The sequence below is a fragment of the Lactuca serriola genome, chromosome 2 (assembly GCF_051521515.1).
Source record: "Lactuca serriola cultivar US96UC23 chromosome 2, Lser_US96UC23_V15, whole genome shotgun sequence".
In the NCBI taxonomy this organism is placed as follows: Eukaryota; Viridiplantae; Streptophyta; class Magnoliopsida; order Asterales; family Asteraceae; genus Lactuca; species Lactuca serriola.
The window spans coordinates 169078193-169096181 of NC_136409.1; the positions used below are offsets into that span (position 1 = coordinate 169078193).

The 17989-nt window shown below is 37.9% G+C and overlaps 1 protein-coding gene across 1 annotated transcript; it reads right to left on the bottom strand.

Annotated features, from left to right (window-relative positions):
- Positions 1-4275: 4275 nt before the first annotated feature.
- On the bottom strand, positions 4276-6556 carry LOC145087351 (laccase-11-like). Its single transcript, XM_079025303.1, has 5 exons — positions 6366-6556; positions 6124-6275; positions 5778-6022; positions 5549-5677; positions 4276-5465 (listed from the first exon to the last, which is right to left on the bottom strand). Exons 1-5 carry the CDS (start codon positions 6480-6482, stop codon positions 4411-4413), a joined length of 1698 nt encoding a protein of 565 aa, XP_078881429.1. The 5' UTR covers positions 6483-6556; the 3' UTR covers positions 4276-4410.
- Positions 6557-17989: the final 11433 nt, after the last annotated feature.

A 17989-nucleotide genomic window follows, 5' to 3' on the forward strand; every position in this document is an offset into this window, starting at 1 on the left:
CCTAATGGACAACTTAATCACCAAGCAGCCCATGGAACCTTCTGGAATAGGGCTTTGGACGAAAATATTATGATCCTTCATCATAATTTCGTTCCCCCATAGTCCATTAGGTTTCCCATCCAAAAACTCAACTATCACACATTTGACACTTTATGCCCCTTTATTTAATTAATCTCTTTTAGTCACCAAATTAATTCCTAATTAATTTATGACCATTATTAATCAAATAATATGATTTATCTTTTAATATATTGTTCTTATAATATATTAGTAAATCAAAATATCTTCTCTCTCTCTCTCTCTCCATAAATTACCTGTCAAGTTGCTATGGTGAAGGCAACCCAAAAGGACCATGCACAACCGGGTCAAGTACTTACCAAATATAGTTACGGGCTTAGACACTAATCCAACAATACAACCCTATCACGACCTCACATTTTTTATTTCGCACAGCCCTTCACTACCCAATCATATTATCATTAAGTATGATAAATATATGGTTAAATCAAGTAATACTAATATTGTACGACTACATTAAACACAACAAAGATAGTAGACATAGAAATTAAGCATTTATAATACTTGTATTTATGTGTAAGTAGAAAGTAATTATGCACTCACCTGACTTAGGTTGGTGATTGGAGAATTTGGCAGTGCTCCACCAAACTCCATGACTTTTCTTCTGACGTAACCTAGTTACGAATGTCATTAAGTATTAGTTTACTATTCCTGGCGACTAACGATAGTCTAGATTCCTCGTTAATCCCCTTGTCTACATCAAGATCTATCAAGTAAGGAACAACCAGGTAGGATCATATCGGAGGTAGAGTCTTTTTGTTATACAGAGCATATTGTTTGGAGATCCCACTTTAAACACCTTACTACATTTAGCCTAGACATCATCCCTGTAAGTAAATCAATCAGTATAATGACTTAGAATTACTGATAACTCTTAATTATAGGTTCATAATAACAACTATGACTATAATTAAAAGTTACACTTAAATGAAATAAGTGTAGCTTAACTTACAGAGCAAACTGATGAAAACTTGGAATTAAGCGTACAAAAATTTGATTCAAGAGGTCCCAATCGTTGCCTATCACACCCCGTAGGGCTTCGCTGACAAAAAAGATAAGGCAACACTCGACAAAAATCCAGAGAAATTGAGAGAGAAATGTAGGAATGGTGAGGGATTGAACTGAAATTCACTATTATTTATACATGTATTTCGTCTGTGCGCCACACATAGATAAAGTGCACGCCGCACATCTGGTTGGAAGAGGGTGAGATGTCACTTTATGTGTGGTGCCACATGTCCTATTCTGGGTGGAGTAACAGTGCTCGCGGCGTACTTTGTCATTGCGCGCGGGTGCGCGTGAAGAATTTATGTTCCCTAGAAAGTTCATATCTTCTTCATACGAGTTATGTTTTTGATGGGTTTATATCCATGTGTGGCTATCGACAAGACCTACAACTTTCATTTAGACTCCTTCGACTAGTTTTGACTTTATTTTTAAAGCTATATTTTTAATAGGCTTAGACTATTAAGTCGGTTCAAAATTCATAACACTTTTATATGATATCAATTCTCAATTGTCTTTATATCGACAAATAAGTATTGATGAGATCTTTAACTCTCGTTTAGATTGTTTTTCGTAACAATCAATCAATTTCAGTTTCAGTTTCTGAATCGTATATTGTTATGTTGAATTATTAGAAAAATCATAACTTACTCTCACAAAGTCATATTTGAGTGTTCTTTATATGTGTAGAATCTTTCATATATACTATAACTTTGGTTTAGATTATTTATCTTAAATAATCTTCTAGCATAAAGTCAAGTTTAACGATTATAATAGTCAAATTGACTAGCCCTAATTTGTAGGTATTACAATACAATTAGACTTTCGGTTTTCTCCACCTTTAAGCCACATATCAAGACGCTTAAGGGTTGTTTTGAGAACCATTTGGATGGTTCAAAATATGGTATTTATGTAGTTAACTATTCACAACAGTTGAAGATAAAGAAAGCAAGATTTTACCAAAGCAATGCAATTTGACTCCAAGATTGAGACCAATCCTTCAACACCTATTCCAATACATGAGAGTGTTTTTTTTAAAGGTTTTCCAGCAACAATCAACCAAACATACAATCAAATTGGTTCGAAATTGACCACACAAAAACACTAGGATTGAGAGTATGAAGAAGAAGAAGAAGACTAAATGAATTAATTCGAAAGCAATTCAATCGCATAACTCAATCTAATTGCTAGAAATTTGGAGTTTAAGCATATGAGAAAGAAGATAAACATGAAGGTTACCAGTAGGGTCGAATTTACAGCCTTGGGCATCTACAATTCCCGTTAAACACACTTCCTTTTTCATTTGCCTCGCCAATCTAGGTACACCCTCACCCTTTCACTCATCGTTGTTCCTATTCTTCCTTCTGTTGTCGATCGAAGAACACAAATAGGAGCCCAATAGTATTTGGGTCCACTTCCCCTCCAATGAACTTGCCTCGCTCATCCCTTTGTGAGCAGTGTTTTTGTTCCTATCGTCGAATCTTGAACAACCCATGAATCAATTGAAGATTTTCTTGATGATTTCGTACCAAGATAATCGAAAATAGGTTTGGCCTTCAAAAATCTCGTCGATCGGCAGGTTATAAACCGATTTTTACACCTTAGTCCCTCATATTCTTAAGTTGAGTCGCTTTCAACCCTAACCCTAATTAACATAACGCTACAAGTTTCTTTTAATAACCCTTTAGCCCCTCAATTCCATTTATATACTTTTTAACGGATTATATTTGTCTAACTTTTTCCTCAAATCCATTTAATTAAATTATTTCTTCTTAATTATTGTATAATTTTTTTGATATTAAATAACATCATTTTTATTTAATTTATTTCATTATATAACGTTAGAACCAAAAAATCCTATGAAAATAAATATTCGCCTAAACGAAGGCAACATCACTGACGGAAGTAAATTCGGGTCGTTACAGTTCTCCCCTCTTTAAAAGGATTTCATCGTCGGAATCTCTAGTCACTACATCATCTTTTTCAAGATCACATCTTCGATTTATACATCACATTTGGATCATAAACTACACTTCGTATCTCAGTCTCACGTGTCTACACAACAACTTCCTTCGCATAGGGCTTTGCCAGTCTCCCTAACTTCCCGCTCCCCTTAGTTTGCAATAGTGTGCAACTTTGTCAACCGATCAACTACCACATCTGCCTTTCTCGAATGATAGTTGATCTCACATCCATAATCAACTAGCAACTCCTTCCAACGTTGTTATCTCATATTCGATTCATTCTAGTTTTGAGTATGGTGCAAACTCTCTTGTGGGTATATATAGCGTACACATCATACCAAACGTATAATGACGACATAGTTTCAGACCAAAAATTACATACCGCCGCCAATTCCAAATCTTGCACCAAGTACTTCGCCTTGACACTCTTTGTCTATTGGGAAGTATACACAGTCACTTCCTTCGCTGCAACATCTCACGCCCCAAACTACAATAATATGTCGATACTTGTTTTCATATTGATCTAATTCAACCTTCGATAATCGATACCCAACAACATGTATTGTTTTTCTTTTCTTTTTTTATCGAATTGGACCGACGCTTCCTATGACCGAGAAATGTTGTCCACTCAAGCAGCTAGACACGTACCATTTCCTTCATTTCCGAAGAAACCAACCTAAAGGTGCTTTTGGCTTTAGGAGCCACATCAGGAGTAGGGTCAAAGAAGGCATGTGTGGTTAATATAATAATACTCGTCGACTAGCATGTGTAATTCTAGGTTTAATAAAGCTATTTTTGGATGTGGAAGGCCTGTATGGTCATTTTATGGGAATTTTAGGACATATGTTCCTCTTTATGCCAATGTAATACTATTGATGGATACTTTGAGCCAAGAAGAAATGGACATACTCGAGCGTGATCCTGAGCTCCTCTAATACGCTTCTGTGGAGCCTAGTCCTTTACAAATTTAATTCATTTATGGCTTTTTTAATTTATGTATTTGCAAAACAATACCAATTTATCAAATATCACTACAAGAAATTGTCTATTTTACGACGAGAATTATGGTCAAACTTTCGTAGATGAATGCAATTTATCGTCGCAAAGTTTAATACTAGAAACAAATTAATCGTCGTCTGAGTTCCTCATCGTGCTTTGTGTGGCTGTGGTAATGATTGTCGATTCATGCTAGTCATAAACTCATTAAAAACCTTATAAGGCGTGGCGATTGACATATAATAATCGTTAATATAATATATAAGAAAAAAAGAATTTAAAGAAACATACAATTTTTAATTAAGATGATTTAACACTTGCAAATTTACAATTATTTCCGAGAGAAATCATGAATGGGTAAGTATAGTCAGCAAGACGGAAGATCCTTTGGCGGAGGACGAACAGCCTGGTCTTTTCCGGGTCCATCTTCCACCACAAACGCGGTCTTCAATCCCCATCCGGTATGCAACTCCAAATGACAGTGAAAAAACCAAACACCTGGATTATCAGCTCTAAAACGAATGGCAGACCACCCGCCGGTAGGAACACCGACGGTGTTCCTTTCTGGTGGATCCACCAAGTTATACTTCGCCGGATCCTTAGCCGGATCAAAATTCCCAGTCCCTGTTCCAACCACAAAGAAGTTGTATCCATGAAGATGAAACGGATGGGACTCAACGCTTAGTAAATTGGTGTCTTGAATCACAAGTTCAACAGTAGAATTGAAGGCGATTTTGCTGAGTCTTGTTCCATGAGAAGTGAAAAGATTAGCAGTCAAAGGTGCACCGGTGTAGTTAAAAGCTTTAGGTGGCTTATCGGGGAAATCAGAAGTAAACACCCCTTTTATCTTCGAGTAGTGAGCTTGAAGGAGTCCAGTTTGTGGCATCACAAACGTAATGTTGTTAAGTGAAGCAGAAAGTCGGGTTCCATTAACGCAAGTTGGGCACACACTTTTTCCTAACCCAATAGTCACAAACAGATTCCGATCAACTTTCAAAGGAACATTCGCCGGAAAATTACGAGTGTTGAGGCTCCGGAGCTTTTCGTTATAGTTTAGTGCAAACGCGGTGTCATTTGGCAATGGCAGTTGAGGGAGTGATGGTAGAACGGTATTGGGAATGCCTTTGTACTGGAGGATTGCGGTGGCGGTTTTGTTGTCCACCGGAATAGGAACGTCTTGGAATGGGCGGACTGCCATGAAATACCTCCCCGGAGCACTGTTGGCGTAGACCAACACGTTAGTGGTTTGACCGGGAGCTATTAGTATAGCGGCGGTGGTGAAGGGTTTTGTGTAGACAGCGTCAATCTCAACCACCGTCATGTTGTGGCCGGAAACGGCAAAGAAAAGCTCGTCGTTTAGGGCAGCGTTTGCGATCCTCAGAAGATACTTCTTACCTTGCTCGACTTCCATGGCAAACGTATCTGAATATCAAACACGAAATCGATCTTAATTCATATACAAATGGGCAAATGGCAATGCATGCATTAATGAAGCAAGTCTTTACGTTTTTCTGAGCATGGAAAGAGTGGGCCAGGTTTTCCATTGATGGTGTGGGCATCGGACATGTTAGGAGGCAAACCCATTGCATTCCCTTGCTTTACAATATCTTCAACATCACCATGCCACCATTCTCCTGCATTATCAAGTCATGATATAAGAAGATTTTAGTATAAAAAAGCCAAAAGTATACGTTTTGAGTTATTTTCATTCAAGATTTGTGGGTTACCACTTACCAAACACCAAGACTTGTTCACCATCGGGCTTTGGGAACGGATATGGAGTTCCTTGTTGAGGTAAAATGACAATGGCACCATAAACAGTAGCTCGGAGCCAAAGAATATGAGCATGCCACCACAATGTCCCTCGTTGTCCGGTGACATTGAAGTCGTAGACATAGCTACTTCCTGTTTGGATTGGGCACTGTGTTATGTATGCTGGTCCATCTGCCCACCCGTTCGCATATTGTTTCAACCCGTGCCTAAAAACCCATAAAATACAAACAAAAAACGTCATGAAGCCAGATATTTAACTAGTGGTTATAAGGGGAAGAATTAATCATGGATTGATAAAGATACATACCAGTGAATGGACATGTTATATTGTGCATGATTTGAGACGTTGATGACAACTCTATCGCCTTCTCGAGCGTAAATGGTAGGACCTGGAAATCTTCCGTTTACTGTCACTATTGGTTTTGCATGGCACAATCGGCTCACGTTAGTCACTTGTACCTGTTCATGATGAATAAAAACAAAAAGGGTCATCTTACAACCATATATATCAACTCATTTATCTCGTGTTTCTAAAGCTAATGAACTCACATCAAACTGATACTTCTTGGTGGCAGCTTGTGCGTGAAGAGAAACCAACGACACAAATCCAAAAAGAAAAAGACAGAGGCCGCCGGAAATGAAGCTCGAACCACCACGGGATACCATTTTTTCTGTTGTGAGCCGGGAAGTGGTGTGTTTTCCGATGAGTGAGAAGGGAAAGGTGAAGGTGGATGGAGATGTACATACAAACATGCGTATATATAGAGAGTGATTAGTTGAAGGAGAAGTGAGTAGATGGTAAATGAAAGCTTTGAAGTTAAAGTTTGTGTTTATGGAAAGATTTATGGAATGTGAGAGGTACAGAAGGCCAACCATATTTGCTGAGCTTACCGAATGTGTCTTCCCCGTTGATCTTTATCGTTAAGCAAAAGGAAAAGATTATATATCTTTGGTTTACTCTTCCTTATATTATTCTAACATTTTTACTTCGGTTTGCAATTGGACTTGAAGTCCAAACCCTTGAATCATAATTTTGATTTTGTTTGGTTCAGTTTTGTTGGCAAATTTGGTTCGTGATATTTTTTAATCGAAAAATTAAACATCATCTTACATTTTGTTCTTACAAATCTTTCTACCCATTTACATAATGACATGTGTTATATTAGTATCCTAAAATATCTTTAAATTTCATTAAATCATCATTAAATGTTACACATGTCACAATTTAATTGGGTAGGATAATATGTAGGAATAAAAGGTAGGAGGATATTTAATTTGTCTTTTTAATCTCATTTCAATTTTTGCAGTTGGATTGGGGCTGTAAGTATTTTCTACTTAACTTTTTTATAGGCAACCATGACAACATGTCGACCCTCTATATATGGATTGATCGGTTTTGACAAAGAAAATAAAAATAAAAAATAAAACTTTTTTGTTATGTTTCCATAGCTAACATAAAGAATATAAAACCAATACATTCAAATTCATAGATACAGGGTGAACATAATAATCAAAAAACCAAGCCAAAACCGAATTATTCGAAGCAATGCTGGATCGTCCGATGGAAGAAACAAGACATTTAATTTATGTGAATAGGGGGAGAACCTATTGCACCCGTCATGCAACATGAGTTGGAAGGTGAACCGAAGGAAGGAAGTTACAGTCGGACGGTTAGCCATGCTAAGCCCCAAGTAATAAGGAAGAATAATCTTGATGATGGGGTTGAGAGAAGGGGATGCAAGTATAAATATTTCATGCCTGCCAAACCACTAAGTCTTTCTGGAAATCCAACCCTAGTAAAAGTCATGGAATCCATCTCCAAGATGGAGATGGTGTTTGACAATTGTGACTGTAGCGAGAAGCAGAAGACAATCTTTGCTGCCCAACAGCTAAAGGGTGGCGTTTTGATCTGGTGGAATATGTTGGACGATTCAATGCCAAGAAGAGAAGCAAGGGAATGTCATGGAGAAATTTCCTGATGTAATTAAAAATAGAATACTACTCCGAGTGAGACCTTTTGGTTATCAACAATGAGTTCCAGAATCGGAAGAATGGCAAACTAAGTGTCAACGAGTATGCCACAATCTTCATTGAAAAGATGAAGTTGGTACCTCATCTAATACTCACAGAACTTTCCAAGGTCGATAAGTTCATTAACGGAATACCAGCAGACTTTGGTCCAACGGTAAAGTTAGAAAAGACTTTGAAAGAGGTTGTCTAGTCTGCCAACAATGTGGAGATCCAAATAAGGGAAAAGAGTCTAGAGAAAGCTGGGGAGGGTGAAAAGAGGAAGATCGAAGGATATTCTAAATCCAATAAAAGAGTAGATTTTTAAAATCTAATGAACAGGAGCTTGAAAGTAGCGGCAATGAAAAATGGGGTGACAAGGGCAAAAGGTAGCACTTTGGGAGATGCACCGAAATTGTGACCTGCTTCAAGTGTGTGAAGACTAGTCACTATGCTAACGAATGCAAGGCCAAGTAGGATGTTTGCTTCAAGTGTGGAGAAGCAGGGCATTTACACAAGGAATTCCCAACGAAAAGAGGATCGGAAAGGCCAAATATTCCACATAATCCAAGGCAAGGGCGTATCATATGATCCTTGACGAAACATCAATAGATCTGGAATAGAGAGCGGCTTATCCAGAGTTTGGGATATGAGGGAGGAATTGAGTAGTATTAGAATAAGTGACCTAATGTAACAAGCATGTAAAATAAATAAATCTTGTAACTATTTTCAGAGATAATGCAATTTCCTAAATTATGTTATGTGTTTTGTATGTGATTTGCTTTTCATGATAACTTAGAGACAATTCTTGGGAGAAGAATGAGTAGGTGTGAAAGGTAGTAGAAACCTATACTACCGAAAGCATAGGACTCACACTTGGATCAGAAAAAGTCACAAGGTTACTAAGTCTCTAAGTAGTTGAACTATTTTGTTCATTTCCATCATTACCATTGTTTTAGTGATGATTTTCATTCCAACACTGGTGGTCATAACAAATCTAGTCTGATCATTAGTAATCTATAAACTACATTACTAGGTTCTGAGAACCATGTTCGACGTAGTGTCCGAATTTAGTCAGAGATCGAAGAAGGAAAGGATTGAGGCAACTGATAGATAAATTGCATATCATAATTAGAGTTTCGTAGCCAGTAGCTAGAGATTGTTGTCTGCTAGAATGTGATTATATCACACCATTGCATAATACGATGAGAATTTATTAGAACATAATGTATCTGTCTGTTAGGGTAGTTGAAGTAAAGACCTTACTTTAGGTTAAGTCTGATCTAGAAGGAGCAAGAGCCTCTAATGGAGATCAAATTTAAAAAGAAGAGTAGGTGAACCACCGCCAACAGTGAAGAAGTTTAAGGGTTAGAAACTCAATAAAAATGACATAATGGCTACAGTTACCACCTAGGATGGAAAGGAAATGTGGAGTCATTATACAAGCCCTGTTTCGTTGATGATTATGGGACGTAATCATCCAAAGGGGAAGATAATTGTAACACCCGCAAATTCACACTACACATAATAAGTAATAATTATTAAAATTAAAAACCTTGAATAGGATAATTTATTGTCATATGCTCTGCAGACTATATAATACAAGTTTCATATTAAGGAAACATAAGAAAATCAGTCAAATTGCTCGTAAATCACAAAAATACGTGCTTCAAATCATATATATATATATATATATATATATATATATATATATATATATATATATATATATATATATATATATATATATATATATATATTGTGACATCCCCAATTTTGACGGCCAGAAAAGACCGATTTTGTTTATGCTTTGTAAAAATCAGACTACTTCATTTCATAAAAATGTTGCGGAATTTGTTCCCAGAAAAACACGATAAATACGTTATCAAAACATTTTCGAAGAAACATATTTTATTCATTTTAAAATGTTTGGGATGTCATCATCAATACAGAAACATAAGCATAAACGGAACTTACATTTATTTACACTAGTGATCTACATCTCTTTAATATCTCAGTGTAATGTGACTTCATATCAACACCTGTGATATAAAAAAACTAAGTGGGTCAGGTTGGGAAACCTGGTGAGTATATAGGTTTTTCAACCCACAATAATATAATTATTATGTTTAAACAATCAAACAATCAACCCAATTACTCATCCCCATTATCTTCTTTACTCTTAAGGATTATCCTAAGAGTCATCTATCCTGCATTCGTTTATTTCGAAGTCCCTTACTTCCAGGGTTATAGGACTGGCACTAAATCCATAGCTGCCAATGTTCGTTCGTAAAACACTAATTCCATAGTTGCTATAGTCTATTCATCGGTTACTAAATCCATAGCTACCGGTGTTTATCTAATAGGTACTGAGTCCATAGCTACCAATTCCTAACAGATACTAAATCCATAGCTACCGGCGTTTGTCCAATAGGCACTAAGTCCATAGCTGCCGATGTTTATTAGACACTAAGTCTATAGCTGTCAATGTTTACTCACATCATCTTTTATCTCTCATCATTCATCTACCCATGTCATACCCAACATATTCGTATATATAAAATACGTATACAATTTAAATCATTTAAAACATGTATAAAACGTTCATCCAGCATAGATAGCAAGTATTCAGGTAATATGCGCACATAGCACGTAGTTTATATAAAATACTTCATATCTATGTGTAAGATGAAAGGGACTATGCACTCACCTAAAAGGTGGTGACTCGGCACTCGGACAGCGCTTCGATACTCTCAAAAGAATTTCCTTCGAAAAAACCTAGTATCAATACCACTAGGGTTTAGTGTAACGATAACCGCGACAAAGTAATAGTCTGACTATTATTATTATTATATAAGCGTTAAATAACACTCAATATAACTCATATTAATAGCCGAAATAATTATTTTAAGGACCTAATAACATTACTATAATTATTTGGAAGCTATATTAAAAATTGCGTAAGCGTAGCTCACTTACACCGGATTTTAACGAAAATCGACTTTGCTCGGGGCAGCGTTTCCGAAACTGAAAGACCCTTTTTCTCGGGACACCGGGAGCCTCGGGGCTTCCCTCGGATGCTAGGGGTTTTATCTATGGTTTAGAGGGGTTTAGGAGCCTTAGAGAGAGAAATTAGTGAGAGAAAGAAGAGGTTTTAGAGTGAAGAAGAATGGAAGCCTCGGCCTTCTATTTATGGCCCAGACTTCGGACTTACGCTGGGCATACCGAAGCCTTACACTGGGCGTAAGTTCGGAGAAGGTCTCCACATGTCGCAGTCTCGGTGGTGCTACGCGTTCATTCCTCGGACCAAGTAGAACAGTTGTACGCGAGGCGTACTTCTTTCCGACGCGGGGCGTACTTCGGACGTTGGGTGTCCCTTCGCTACACTGGGCATAACCCTCGCACCAGGTGTCATCATCCGATGCGAGTTCATCCGACGGCTGGGAGTTTGACCACGTCATCATTTCATGCATCAGCTTCGCAAGTTCGCACCCCGACTTCTAAAAATCATAAATCTCGCATAGGAGCTCCGTTTTTGACGTTCATTATATCCGCACGAAGGTGGGAACGTACTCTACAACTTTCGTTTAGACTTCGTCGGATAATTTTGAATCGATTTTAAATTTTATATTATTAACAGACCGGGACATGATTGGTCCGTTAAATCCTCATAACTTCTTCATCCGACGTCCGTTTTCGCTCATCTTTTTCTCGTTATGCTACTCTTAACGAGATCTTCGATTCTCGTTTAGGTCGTGTTGTCTAAAAATCACTCGATCTAATATTTGAATTTCGGGTTGTACACCGCTAATCCGAAACTTCGAAAAATCATAACTTCTTCATACGAAGTCAGATTTGGGCGTTCTTTTTATCGATATTCTTAGTTTAACATACTATAAGACTTTCGTTTAGATTGCTAAGGCTAAATCTCGCTCTATCGTAAATTCACAATTTACGCTTCCCGGTGCCATGTTGGTTCCGTCGCGAAACTTCGACGGGTCATAACTTTTTCGTTATAACTCGGATTTCGACGTTCTTTATGTACAGAAACCTTGTGACATATTCTACAACTTGGTTGAGATTATTTATTCTAAATAATCTTTTGTCGAAAAGTCGTTTTCGACCCCTATTGCCTCTAAATGGACTAACCCGGATCTGCAGGCGTTACAATTATCTCCCCCTTAGGATGATTACGTCCCGTAATCATCAATGAAACAGGGCTCGTATAATGATTCCATACGTCATCTGTTCATCCTAGGTAATAATTATAACTTCTATATTCCTTCAAGTCTATCGCTTAGACTTATTGACTGTAAGCAGTACTCGATCGTGCACCTGCTTTCTATCTCAGGTTAGACTCCAAAATATGACCTATTGTCATGTGATGCTCGTTTAGACTCAGGTCTCTTAGAGTTAAATTCCAAAACAGACTATGCCTTCCTTCATGTTCTAATGTGATATAATCACACATTAACATGTAGCATTTTTAGCTACCAACTTCTTTAACAACGAGCGCGATGCTTCTATTGATCGCTTTGATTTCAATTGTTTGGTTTAAGTCAGGGCTACATAAAATTTGGTTCTCTGAACCACGTAACCTACTCATCGTAGTCGCACTCAATGTGATATGACCACTAGGTTCGGGATAACAACAATCTTCTTAGTCATTACCGAAACAATGGTAACAACATACTTGAATAAAACGAAATTAATTACTATCTTCTTGATAACCTTGTGACTTTCCCTGATCCAAGTGTGAGTCCTATGCTTCTGGTAGTATAGGCCTCTACTACCATTCACACCTACTCATACTCGTCCTAAGTATCGTCTCACAGTTTTCCAAGTCACCATACAAGAAAATCACATAACAATTTAACATACGAGATAACAAAACGAAGATTTTATTATTTCTTGAAACTATTACATAGGTATTCAAGTTCACCCTGGACTATGCCTCTAATGGGCTACATCATACGATACTATGGCTACTGCATATCTTGATCTTCGGGTATAAATTCCTCATCCTTGATTCCTCGCATTGTTTTCTGCTTTGTCGAGGATCATGTGAAATGCCCTTGGCCTTGGTGGTGTTTCTGGTCTTGCTGCTTTATTTTTCCTTGGGCAGTCACTGGACATGTTCCCCTTGCCTCCACATCTGTAGCATACTTTATCATTATGTGTGCAGTACTTGGAATAGTGAGCAGTCTTTCCACACTTGTAACAAGTCACTTCTTCGTTGCACTTCCCACAATGCTTCTTCTTGCATTTATCACACCATCTCATTTCACCTCCATCTCCTCCTCCAAGCTTTGAGAATTTTCTTTCCTTGTTGGACCTTCAAGATCCTTCAAACTTCCGCTTCGCTCCTGTCTTATCTTTTTCTAGACCCTTTTCTCTTATCTGCGCCTCTACGTTTTTAGTTTCCCTAACACTTGTTTTCAAGGTAGTTGCCATTTTGACCATTGGGCCAAAGTCAGTGGGCAGTCCGTTAGCAAACCTATCAATCTTGGAGAGTTTAGTAGGCACCAAGTAGGGGAATAGCTTCATCCTCTCGGTGAATGCGGTGGCATACTCATCAACACTCATCTTCCCTTTCTTCAGGCTCTGAAACTCGTTGTTTAGGTCTATCAGATCTATCTCCGAGCAGTACTTCATTTTCAACTGTTCCAACAACTCTTCCCATGACATCCTTAAGGCTTCTCCTCGTGGCATCATATCTGCCAATAGCTTCCACCAGCTCAAGACTCCAGTTTTCAGTTGTCTTACAACGAAGATGGTCTTCTGTTTCTCGCTACAGTCGCAGCTCTCAAACACCATTTCCATCTCGGAGATCCAATCCATAATCTCAACAGGCTTTGGGATTCCTGAGAGACTTGGTGGTTTCGCACCCAAGAAATTCTTGTACATTCGCCCATCCTTGTCGTTTCTCCTCTCCGGGCCATCCCTTTGTTCACCTTGAGTCCCCACTTGACTCACTTAGCGGCTATAGTTCCCTTCCTCCGATTGCTCGGGAATCAGCTCGGGTTGCTCAATGGGTATAGTAGGTTCGTCCCTATTCGACAGCCGCCTCATTTCTTCCCTTTGCTCATCTAGCATAGCCCGAATCATGGCTTGAACTCCAGCCATGGTGACTGGCTCAGGTGCAACTTCTTCTACAATAGGTATTTGCTGAACCACTGGGGGTTGGTTCCTATTCTCATTTGCATTCACGTTTCCGCTACGGGTCCTTGCCATCTTGATCTATACACCGAATAAGGTGAATCTAGACATTTACTTAGGATTGACGTTTAAATCATCCTTATAACTCCGAAATGTTTACATACTAGTTCTAATATCGTAGTCGTACGTTTAGAATCCTAAACACATAAGGTTTCCAGATCCGGTCGGCAACAGACCATAGATCCGAATAAATAGCAGCATATAAGGCATAAAGCATGTAGCACATAAAAGCATTTTACACATAATTCCTAAAACAAGCTAGTGCTCACACCTCACAATCATCGCTTAGCATTCTAAGTTTAAGTCTAGAAATAAATCCATATTCCTAGTGCGTTTAAACTAATGCTCTAATACCAACTGTGACATCCCTAATTTTCACGGCCAGAAAAGACCGATTTTGTTTATGCTTTGTAAAAATCAGAGTACTTCATTTCATAAAAATGTTGCGGAATTTGTTCCCAGAAAAACACGATAAATACGTTATCAAAACATTTTCGAAGAAACGTATTTTATTCATATTAAAATGTTTGGGATGTCATCGTCAATACAGAAACATAAGCATAAACGGAACTTACATTTATTTACACTAGTGATCTACATCTCTTTAATCTCTCAATGTAATGTGACTTCATATCAACACTTGTGATACAAATAAAATGAGTGGGTCAGGTTGGGAAACTTAGTGAGTACATAGGGTTTTCAACCCATAATAATATAATTATTATGTTTAAACAATCAACCCAATTACCCATCCCCATTATCTTCTTTACTCTTAAGGATTTATCCTAAGAGTCATCTATCCTGCATTCGTTTATTCTAAAGTCCCTTACTTCCAGGGTTATAGGACTGGCACTAAATCCATAGCTGCCAATGTTCATTCGTAAAGCACTAATTCCATAGCTGCTATAGTCTATTCATCGGGTACTAAATCCATAGCTACCGGTGTTTATCTAATAGGTACTAAGTCCATAGCTACCAATTCCTAACAAGTACTAAATCCATAGCTACCGGCGTTTGTCCAATAGGCACTAAGTCCATAGCTGCCGATGTTTATTAGACACTAAGTCTATAGCTGTCAATGTTTACTCACATCATCTTTTATCTCTCATCATTCATCTACCCATGTCATACCCAACATATTCGTATATATAAAATACGTATACAGTTTAAATCATTTAAAACATGTATAAAACGTTCATCCAGCATAGATAGCAAGTATTCAGGTAATATGCACACATAGCACGTAGTTTATATAAAATACTTCATATCTATGTGTAAGATGAAAGGGACTATGCACTCACCTAAAAGGTGGTGACTCGGCACTCGGACAGCGCGTCGATACTCTCAAAAGAATTTCCTTCGAAAAAACCTAGTATCAATACCACTAGGGTTTAGTGTAACGATAACCGCGACAAAGTAATAGTCTGGGATTCGCTCGGAGCAGCATTTCCAAAACTGAAAGACCTTTTTTCTCGGGACCCCGGGACCCTCGGGGTTTCCCTCGGGTGCTAGGGGTTTTATCTAGGGTTTAGAGGGGTTTAGGAGCCTTAGAGGGAGAAATTAGTGAGAGAAAGAAGAGGTTTTGGAGTGAAGAAGAATGGCAGCCTCAGCCTTCTATTTATAGCCCAGACTTCGGACTTACGCTAGGCATACTGAAGCCTTACGATTGGTGTAAGTTCGGATAAGGTCTCCATATGTCGCAGTCTTGGTGGTGCTACGCGTTCACTCCTCAGACCAAGTAGAACAGTTGTACGCAAGGCGTACTTCTTTCCGACGCGGGGCATACTCCGGACACTGGGCGTCCCTTCGCTACGCTGGACGTAACCCTCGCACCAGATGTCATCATCCGAAGCGAGTTCATCCGACAGCTGGGAGTTCGGCCACGTCATCATTTCATGCATCAGCTTCGCAAGTTCACACCCCCACTTCTAAAAATCATAACTCTCGCATACGAGCTCCGTTTTTGACGTTCTTTATATCCACACGAAGGAGGGAATGTACTCTACAACTTTCGTTTAGACTCCGTCGGCTAATTTTGATTTGATTTTAAGTTTATATTATTAACAGGCCGGGACAGGATTGGTCCGTTAAATCCTCATAACTTCTTCATCCGACGTCCGTTTTTGCCCATCTTTTTCTCGTTACGCTACTCTTAATGAGATCTTCGATTCTCGTTTAGGTCATGTCGTCTAAAAATCACTCGATCTAATATTCGAATTTCGGGCTGTACACCGCTAATCCGAAACTTCGAAAAATCATAACTTCTTCATACGAAGTCAGATTTGGGCGCTCTTTTTATCGATGTTCTTAGTTTAACATACTATACGACTTTCTTTTAGATTTCTAAGGCTAAATCTCGCTCTATCGTAAATTTACTATTTACGCTTCCCGGTGTCGTGTCGGTTCCGTCGCGAAACTTCGACCGGTCATAACTTCTTCGTTATAACTCGGATTTCGGCGTTCTTTATATGTACAGAAACCTTGTGAAATATTCTACAACTTGGTTGAGATTATGTATTCTAAATAATCTTTTGTCGAAAAGTCGTTTTCGACCCCTATTGCCTCTAAATGGACTCGCCCGGATCTGCGTGCGTTATATATATATATATATATATATATATATATATATATATATATATATATATATATATATATATATATATATATATATATATATAGAAAGTAGACTTTGTGCCGATCAAAAATATAAATTTCGTAGAAATTTGACTACCTAGGAATTAGATATATTTTTATAAGATATAAAAGTCAGTCGTGCACAAAGAATGTGTCATGTAATAAGCTACAAAAAGAAGGGATGACTTTAGCTAAAGTCACCAAAAGGAAAATCATAGGTCTCTTTAAGATAAGAATTATGAGAAAAAGAAAGTGAAAAACGGAGTCAATACGAGAGAGTTATGATTTTAGCAAAATATATTAATCATATAAAAAAATAGGGACGAAAAATAAATTTTGAATTAGCCGATGGATTTTAAAAGAAAGTTTTAGATCTCATTGAGGTATTTTCAAGGATATAAAGAACGTCAAAAACGGAGATCGTATAAAGAAGTTACGAAAATTTTAAAATCTATGTTTTGCGCAGTACGCGGTGCACACTGGGTGCACGACGCACACTTTTAGAAGGTGAAAATGTGGACCACAGAGAATCCGACACGTGGCCTAAAAATGGTTGGAGAGACATCTCCTTAAAATTCATGACGTGCACCCCATTTGCACGCCGTGCACCCCAAAAATCGCCTATAAATAGTCTCCTATGGCTCATTCATTCATCCACACCCATCAGCTTTCTCTCTCGAGTTCCTCTCGATTTTGGTCCAAATTTCCGTTAGTTTTTGAGTTTCTAGAGAAGCCCTGAGGTCCCTAAGATCCTGAAAACTAGCAGCTATCAGGCCGGAGTTCTACCAGTGCAATTTTCAAATTTTTGTCTAGGAATCATTGTAAGTTAAATTACACTCTATGTTATTTTAGTGTAATTTATATTTAGATTCATAGTAATTGTTATAAATTTATAAATAAGATTTATTAGTGATTCTGAGTCATATTACTGATTGATCTACTTACAAGAGAGGTGCCTAGAAGGGTCACATTGGCTTAGTTGTTGGATTTCAAAAAGACTATACGTTGAAATGATCCTACCTCCCAACTGTCCTATCTGGATGATCCTTACTTGATAGATTTTGATGTAGGAATTGGGATTAGTGAGGAATCTATAGTATAGCTATTATAGTCACTAGTATTATGATACTAGACTAAGGTTTAGTACCTTATGTGTTTATATCTTTTCAATGTACGACGTAAAGTGCTGCCGAAATCATCAGTCACTTTTATCAAGTAAGTGTATAGTCCCTTTCATGAACATGATTTTAATACAAAGATTGATTAAAGTATTAAACATATGTTTAAGAGTTTATATGTGAGCTATATGCTTA